A 9,209-nucleotide genomic window follows, 5' to 3' on the forward strand; every position below is an offset into this window, starting at 1 on the left:
CTTCTCTTATTTCCCCCCCCCCCCCCCCCCCCTGAAAGTGTTCAATTTGATCTAACGTTATGTTTATGGACAATATTATTTATATTTTCACTTCCACGTGATAACAGGTTAGAGTTTGTGATACATGTGGGGATTTAGGGCGAGAATACTTGCTTGCTTCTTGTAAAAAGTGTACCGATGGTGCACAACACACGTAAGTATTTCAATGGTTTGCATCTTCTATTTTTTTTTCTAGCAATTTGCTGTCTACATAGGATTTTGGTTTTTTGCTTTACATGGAAGTGAAATTGGTATGTTTTGTTTCTCTTTAATCAACTAGGTATTGTATGTGCGTTCAACTGAACAAAGTTCCTAAAAGTTGGACATGTGAAGAGTGCATGCCGAGGGAAGGAGCTGGCTCATCAATGCAAGATACGGTTCAAAAAGTTGCCAGAAGAATGAAAGGACGCCTACTTGAAAAGCAAATAAACCATGAATCTATTAAAGGTTCAAAAAAAATTAGATCTCCAAATGATAGGAAAAGTAGGACAAATGATGTAAGTTCTACATCTCGTTCAAAACTTAAGAGACATGGAGACCCTTTAAAAGATCAAGAAATGAAAAAAACCAGGGCCGTTGAAAAAAGTTTTGTAGCTCCTAGCTCATCAAAACCCTGCAACAACTCTCTAATTGTTTTGGCTTTACCGTGCCAAGTAAAAACAAAATCAATCAAAAGTATTGTTTGTTCTTCTCCACAAAAATTTTGTGATTACCAAGACAAGGAAAAGGTGCCTCATGCTTGTGGTGATAGAGAACATGTGAAATCCTTACCTAGGTTAGGAAAAAGTGGATGGGCTCGTAAAACAAGCGATATATCTCCCGAAGCATCCAATTCACAAAACTATTCTACTCTAAGTAGGAAAAAATCTCCCGAATCATCTAATTCATGCAACCATTCTACCTTAGGCAGGAAACCTCCATCCAAGAAGTTTGGGGAGCTGAAATTGGAGGAGACGAAGAGTGTTACTCCTCCGAAGCTAACATCATATGTTGTTGTGAAAGAGGAAGGGTTACCATATTGTGATTATCAAGACAAAGGTAAGTCTTCCCATGCTTGTGGTGATAGAGAACATCTGAGATCCTTAGCTAAGTTAGGAAAAAATGGAAAGGCTCGTGCAACAAGCGATCTATCTCCCGAAGCATCCAACTCACACAACCATTCTACGCTAAGTAGCAAAAAGTCTTTCAAAGCATCAAATTCTCCCAACCATTCTACACTAGGTAAGAAACCTCCATCTAAGAAGTTGAGGAAGGTGAAATTGGAGGCTGCTGGTAGTGTTTCCCCTCCAAAGCTATCTTCATATGGCATTGTGAAAAAGGAAGTCTTACCATATTGTTTTGGTAATGGATCGTTAAATTTGGGTTCACAAACTAAGATAGCACGTGATAAATGTAAAACTTGTATATGTGGTAGAATGTTTACTATTTGGATTTTCAATGAAGATTGTTATGTTAAATTTAGAGGTTCTCTTTGTGCAGGCTCTCAGTTGAAGTCAAGTTCATCCAAAGCTGCAAATTTGAAAACTAAAGAGAAGTCAGCAAAGGCTGGTTGTTTGCAAAAGCAGAAGGATGGCAGCAATCAAGTGTTTCATGATAATAGAAAGGGAAAAGGTCCTAAATTGCATCTAACTCTGTCATCAAATTCTATGGATACATAATCCTGCAATGTTCTTATTGGCTTCTTATTCTGGTGCCAATGCAGGAAAGATTGGAAATGAAACTATTTCTAGTGGCGATGGTGATACTTTATTTTCAGGATCCAGTTTTCGTAATTTTGATGTTGATAGTTCAGCAAAATTGGATCATAGATTACAGGCAAGCAATTTCGACACTCATAAAGACACAGACTATCTGAATGAAAAGAAAAGAAAGGAGAGCCGGCAAGCTGAGGACCCCACAGAAGCTACTACAGCTATAATGGAAGGCCATGCTTTTGATGAATGGTCTAGATTGAGAGACTTGGCCCTGATTGAGGCAACAATTCTTTCACAGAGTCATCTCATCCCGGAGTTTCATTATTCATGGCTGTACGACCCATTTTCTTTGTTTTCATTAAACTATGCATCTTGTTTTGCTGTAAGGGTTTACTACTGTGAAGTTTCTCACGCGCATTCATGATGATCCATACAGAGGCAAATTTCAGATACACAGCAGTGAAGGGATTGCAAGGACTTGTGATGGGTTTCAAGCTCATCTATCAACTTGTCCTTCAGTTAAAGTTCTTGAAGTTGTGTACAAACTTCCTGAGATTATTATACTTGAGGAACTGCCTCGATTGAGGATTTGGCCATCTCAATTTATGGGAGCTCAAGTCACCATGGAAAATATTGACCTCCACTTTTTTGCTAAAGATGTTAATAGGTTGGTTAGACATTTCTTTTTTTAACTAACAAGATTGGTTTTATTCTGTCTACTTTTCAGTATTTTTTCCTTCTTGCAGCTATAATACATATTATAGTGGATTGATGACTTACATGACCAAGCATGATTTGGCTCTGAAAGGAAATCTGGATGGGGCTGAGCTTTTAATTTTTCCGTCAAACATTCTACCTAAGGAAATCCAGCGTAAGATGTTTTCCTTACTCATCATATATGATTTGATTTGAACTATGTTAATGTTTATGTTTACAGTTGTCTCTCTTTTACTATTCTCTTGCTACTTTGTGCTTTGTAGGTTGGAATGATTTGTTATTCTTCTGGGGTGTATTCAAAGAACGAAAGGCAAATAACTCCACAAACTCAAACACACCGATCTCGAATGCTCTGATGGTATTGACATGCTCGAAATTATCTTTTCCATCACCTAGAATATTGATTGACTCTAGGTAGTACTTGAAGATAATAGATGGTTGTGGTTTTATACTATTTTATGTTTATATTATATTATATTTAGATTTTGATTGGTTATAATACTAGTATCTTATAACCTTTCTACCGAGTCTTCTCTTTGTCAATACTTTTTGGAAAATATGATTCACTTTGTTGCATCATAAATACTACACAATCAGTCAATTATTAATTATAGTCACGTAGAAAAAATGATGTCCTACTTTAAGAGTCACATAATAAACTTTGAAAAGGCTTAAAATATATGTAAATATGTATGTGCTTAGGATAACCTATTCACTGTGCAAATGTACTCGGTGCTAATACTCATTGTCTTGCAGTCAGAAAATGGAGACACCAAGAAATATCAGGCATTTGATCTGAATGCTTACCCAGAAAATGAAGATGAGGAGGCAGGAGTTGCTGAAATTCCTGAAGATGACAACAAAGGTGGTACTACTAATGCAAAACATGTAAGTGGTGCTGTTGAGATTGAGGACTGTGTTTATGGGCCATCGACACCACACTCTGTTACTCCTGGGAAAACAAGGGATCTGCCTATTTTGTGGTTACCCTTTATGTTATGTGTCACTGGATCTTATTCTCAGTGATAATGATAGTCCATACATTAACATTAACATTAGAACCTTGAACAATCAGTGAAATATCATAGTCGAGTGGAAAAAATAAATTTTCTACTTTAAGAGTGATATAATATAACTTTGACAAGAATATAAATGTCTGTAACTATGAATGTGCTTAGGATAACCTATTCACTGTGCAAATGTACTCTGTGCTAATGCATATCTCACTGTCTTGCAGTCAGAAAATAGAGACACCAAGAAATTTCGAGGAATCGATCTGAATGCTTATCCGGAAGATGTAGATGAGGAGACAGGAGTTGTAGAAACTCCTTTATATGACAGCAAAGGTTGCACCCGAAGTGCAAAACATGTAAGTGGTGCTATTGGGATTGAAGACAATGTTACTGAGCCATCAACATTGCACTCTATTGTTCCTGAGAAAGTAGAGGACTTTCCTGATTGGGAAATTGCAGAAACATTAATTCTTCTATCTAGGAAAATGATTTGAATGCTTGTGAGCAATATAATATGTCTTTTATAGTTACCCTTTATTGTTATGTATCACTGGATCTCAGTGATAAAGATAATCCGTACATTAACATTAGAACTTGTTTCCTTCCGGTATCTGTGTTTGTTGCTGTATATGAACCCTTGGCCTTACTTTGTTGTCCTTTTTATTTGGGCTGTTGTTGTTGGTTTATGAGAGTACTAGGCCTGGAAACTCTTTGATATAGGCTGTTTTTTTATCGAAAATTAATTGCTAGGCCCAACTGAAAGTTGTGACTTGTCCTAATTGCATCAGATCAAGCTTATTTAAATTTAAAGGTGTCAAATAGAACTACCATGGTGTGCTACGTTTGACAGATAACTTGGTCCTCTAAATATGTAGTTAGAGGTTCGATTGATGGCGATGTGTTTAGAAGAACATCTATTGAGAGATGTCTGTTCCTTTAATAGATCTTTGGACTTCCAAGGATTAGTCTATATCTTCTGACTGGAGGATACCTTGAGTAAACAAAGAAAAAGTTCCGAATAGACTTAGGCTTGACCCATTAAGTTGCTCTGTATAAGTAAAAATATGTAATCAGATACTAAGAGTTAGTTTTAGTAGATGCAGTTGATGCTAGTTCCCATATATTTGGAATGTTGCTGGCTGAAACTGCTGAAGTGGTTTAAGTGTCGTGCTTGCAATAGAAGTTAGTTTTGATGGAAGACAGCATGAAAGTTTCTAAGAAAGAGTGCAAGAACATGACCTAGGCCTAATTGATGTTTTGCAATAAATATTGTCTCTCTATTTAAGTTACACAATACACTCACTCTGTTTAGTAGTTAATCAAATGGAAGCCTTCCTGTTCATGGTTTTTGAAAGACAGGAGAAAATTCTTTTTGAGATGGAAAAAAGGGGGCAGTGTACTTTATGATTTATAATAGGTTTTTGACTCAGGACAAGTTGGTTTGCATAAAATTGGTATGTTCTGTTTCTCATTCAATATAAGGTTGGAGAAAGTGCCTGATAATTGGACATGTGTAGAGTGCATGCCGAGTGAAGGAACTGAACCATCAATGCAATATAAGGTTGAAAGGACGACTAAATTAACATTAGAAGCTAGAACTGAGCATGGTTTGTTTTTTGTTTCCAGTATCTGTATCGGTTGGTTTCTGTATATAAATCCATTACTTTACTTTGTTGCCCAACTTTACTCAATTCCAAGTTTCCAAAGAATCATAGAGTTTGAAAGTATACTTCTTGATGTAAAAAAAACTATGTTTTCGTCCGGAAGTATATACTTGTAGACAGCACAAAAGCTGTATTTTTTATTTATTTTTATGTTTATTTCCTAATTGACTTTTTGGGGTGAAAAAAGTTGGGGCCTTGCGAGGAGTACTAGACATGAAAAATCTTTGATATGGGCCACATTTTATGGAAAGTTATTGGCTAGCTCAACTGAAAATTTTGATTATTCTGAATGAGAGATGTTCAACCAACCCCTCAAAATAACAATATTTCATTGGAAACTAGATAAGATCAGATCAAAACAATCACCATTTTCAATTAGATAAGATCAAACTTTGATTTGAATAATTAGACAACCTAGTTGTGTTATTAAAAAATAAATAAATAAAGGAAGTTGCAACTATCACTCCTGCTATTTAATTTTTGTATTTTGTTACTCAAATCTAGCAATGTGGTCTGACATGGACCCATTCCACGCTACGTTAAACGCAAGTCTCCACAGGTTTAGGCATAGGAAGGTAGCTAGCAAAAATTGTTCATGCTGTGAGTACAGGTAACCTAATAATGACTCCATAAGTGCCCCATTCATATTTATCAGTTGCATAGGTGGTTGGTTATCCATACTCATTAAGTGGATTATTATCGTATCCCATCGTAGATTATATTATTTTTGTGAGTACTTATTACCAATTATCCTCCTTACAATCATATAATTCAATATATATTATTAATTTAAAGAATTTAATTTACGTAAATTATTTTAAAAGTAGTTATTATAAAGTCAAATATTTTTGAACAGTTGGTATAAAATTCCTAAAAATTGACAATTATTTTAAAAATTCTTTAAACTGATAATATATATAATTAAATATTAATTTAAAAACATGTTGTAAAAAAAGATTAATTTAGAAACAAATTTAATCTAACTCACTCCTCATCAATTTTTTTAGGCAACTACCAGCCTAGCAGGAGCCAGTAGGACAATACTTGTATACAGTACCTTAAGCCCAATTCATCAGGTTTTTTAAATAACTTTTCCTAAACATTATTGTTTTATTGATGCAATTTTGACAGTCTTCTGTATTTTTTATAAATTAGCCACTTCACCATAGATAACTTTTGTGGGTATGAATTAATTCTATTACCCCCATTGTGATCTCTTCCTACACAATTCTTATCATATAATAATAAATAATTTAAGAAAATGAAATTAATGTGAACCTAATAGTCCTTGGACACGATTTCCCTTTCAAAGTCATAATTATCAAAGAAGGGACTTTTTTCACTAACACTGTGTTTGGTTTGGAAAGAAAAGTGAAGGAAAGGTAGCAGAAAGTGACACAGATGCCAACAACATGAGATCTAATTTTGTACGGTTACAAAACTAAAGATTCACTTTTTAAAATAGTAAGAAAAGATATAATCAAACTTTTATTATTATAAAAAAAATGTCTCTTTTATTTATATAGTCAAACACTGTACATTTCCTCTTGTAATTATATAAGACTTTTTTTTAATAAGATCATGGTATCAAAGAATATGCGCCAGTGTCAATCAAATCAAATACTAGTTGGGGATAAAGATACAATGCCCTACATCGTTACAATGGTATATATTTTTCAGCATGTGATCAATCAATAACTTTATATGCACTGCAGGAAAAGAAAGAAGAAAGAAAAAAAAAAGATAAATCACCAATTTTTATTATTGATTCAATAAAAAATTAAAATGTAACAGTTTAATTATAATAATTATATATTATTTTAACAGTAAATTATATAACATTTTTATAATAAAAAATTGCGTTAAAATATTTTAATAATATAATATTGAATAAGGCTGCAATTTTCTGGACAAACAGTAGTTGTAAATTGACAAGCACACATATCATGTCATGTGGTAAGTGGACCCGCTTGCATTATCACGTTTCCGAACCATATATGATTAAAGTCCGCATAATTTTAGCAAGGGTAAAATTAATGTTCATACGTACGTGTCCTTTGTCTCTTCTTCTTTTTTCTTCACAGAATGTGTTTGTCATGTTGTGTGTGTTGCATCTTTTTGGGGCACATGTTTATTTCGTTTATTATGGTCTAATTTTGTATTAATCAAGTGGTGTCTAAAGTGAACTACCTTTAAATGGTACACCGTGAAGCACCATTCATAGTCGTTAGATTAATAAATTATATTATATCTCACAATGATAAAAACATAGTTTCTCGTCACCCTTGTTTCCAACTAACAACCATCACACCGAAAGAGATTAAGTCTTGAAATCGATGTTCCAACAAACAACCACCTCGGTACATGTCTAAAATTGTTGTTTGTGAGATTTTGAAAACGTTTCTTTTTAGATCTGAAAAACTATTACTTTTCCATTCACCTCTGTTGAAATAATGAAGATGGAAAGTTCATTTTTTTAATTAACAAATAATTTTGGGCAGAATCAAATCAAGAGGGTGATGTGGTTTAATGAATCTTTTAGAGAAGAGGATGTGGTGGTGGTGCCAGAGAAACTGATTTGGTTTCTAGCAATGTTATAAATTATAAATTGAGAGAATGAGATAAATTTGTTCAATTTAATTTAATTAACAATCTTATTAATTTGACATGGTTGGTGTTTTTAAGGATGAATTCATTACTGAAATGAAATATTTAATTTCTCGTTTTTTTAAATGAATTTATACATATTAAAATATTATAAAATATTTATTTACAAACTTAATTTCTACATTGATATTCATTCAACTTTGTCATTTATTTTTCTTGTGTCTTTCACACATTACTGTTGATGAGGTTGAAGGTGACTACTAGAAACCAGTGAGTGTAAAGATGTTGTTTGAAAAGACATGTATTGAACAAACATAATATTCATGAAGGTGACTTCAATCATATTATCCATATATAATGGCAATAACAGTTTGAATGGGTTAAAGTAACAATATCTAATCACACTTTGAAGTCGATCCTTTGTTCCATTCTCTACTATCACATGTAGTATGCTAAGCTTTTGAAGACTTTGTGGGGTGACACTGCTTAATTGGTTGCTTAGGATGTTTGTTGTCCATTCCTTAACGACAACTCATATTGATAAAGATGGTCATAATATCCTATTAGAAAGAATATGTGGAGTTGGAGTGGCTTTAATCGTATTCAGACCTTCATATGATTGTCTGCTCAAGAGCGCATATGAGGTGTGTGGATCTCACCTGTTTGTTCTCTATGTGTGAGATATGTCAAGACAACCCTTCATGTTCCATGTATGGCTCATTCTAGTTTTATCTAATTTGACTTCTAATTTTACCTCTCTAATTTGCAGGGATTGGATTGCTAGTCAAACAACAATGAGAGATGATTGTTCCGTTCATACATCTTAATGAGAGATGACTTACAAGGAGATAAGTACCGTTTTTACACTGTCCAACTACCAATTGAGCAATAGCGAGTTTTTGCCATTTGTAGGATTTGAGTCTGATACTTATCTTTCAGGTACCGGACTCGAATCTCACGACTCCCGTCGGTAACGGTAATGGATGGGTGTTACAATTAACACCTATAAAATCGAATAAAATCCTCTAAAAACTTAACTTTAAATTTTTTATTTTTATAATTTAATTAATAAAATATGAATAATGAATGCATCCGCACCCGCGGATACCCACTCAAACTCGTTTGATTTGGGAGGGAAAAATCCGCTTTGATTGAGTGCGGGTGCAGATTTTCCCCAAAATTAAATTTCGGAGGCGGAGACGGGTTTGGAGGTGATGAGATCCACCCCGCAGCCGCACTCGCTTCCGGACCCGCCTATAAGTAATATTATATTAATTTTTGAATTTTCTATAAATATACTTAATATTTTTTTAAATATTAAAAATTATAATCTTATCTCTATAAAAAATAATTTTTTATTTTATTATTATCTAATAATATTTTTTGTATTATATTAATTATAATAGATATGATTTTTAAATTTATAATTTTATATATATAAATGGGTGGAGTGTGGGCGGGGAAATCCAAACCCC

General features: G+C 33.7%; 1 protein-coding gene across 11 annotated transcripts in view; it reads left to right on the forward strand.

Annotated features, from left to right (window-relative positions):
- Positions 1–4,109, forward strand: part of LOC101505946 (ASI1-immunoprecipitated protein 2) — a 9,009-nt gene extending 4,900 nt beyond the window's left edge. For 7 of the 11 annotated variants that reach the window (XM_073364297.1, XM_073364298.1, XM_073364300.1 and 4 more), the window contains 8 exons: positions 108–193; positions 320–1,650; positions 1,742–2,066; positions 2,170–2,400; positions 2,480–2,604; positions 2,714–2,808; positions 3,207–3,338; positions 3,688–4,109. In XM_073364297.1, the coding sequence (XP_073220398.1) occupies positions 108–193; positions 320–1,650; positions 1,742–2,066; positions 2,170–2,400; positions 2,480–2,604; positions 2,714–2,808; positions 3,207–3,338; positions 3,688–3,957 (2,595 nt within the window). In that variant the 3' untranslated portion in view covers positions 3,958–4,109. The remainder of the gene's footprint in view (positions 1–107; positions 194–319; positions 1,651–1,741; positions 2,067–2,169; positions 2,401–2,479; positions 2,605–2,713; positions 2,809–3,206; positions 3,339–3,687) is intronic. The other 4 variants (XM_004511734.4, XM_012719081.3, XM_012719084.3 and 1 more) reach the window with 4 other exon arrangements.
- The last annotated feature ends 5,100 nt before the right edge of the window (positions 4,110–9,209 follow it).

The sequence above is a fragment of the Cicer arietinum genome, chromosome 8, assembly GCF_000331145.2.
Source record: "Cicer arietinum cultivar CDC Frontier isolate Library 1 chromosome 8, Cicar.CDCFrontier_v2.0, whole genome shotgun sequence".
NCBI classification, from domain to species: domain Eukaryota; kingdom Viridiplantae; phylum Streptophyta; class Magnoliopsida; order Fabales; family Fabaceae; genus Cicer; species Cicer arietinum.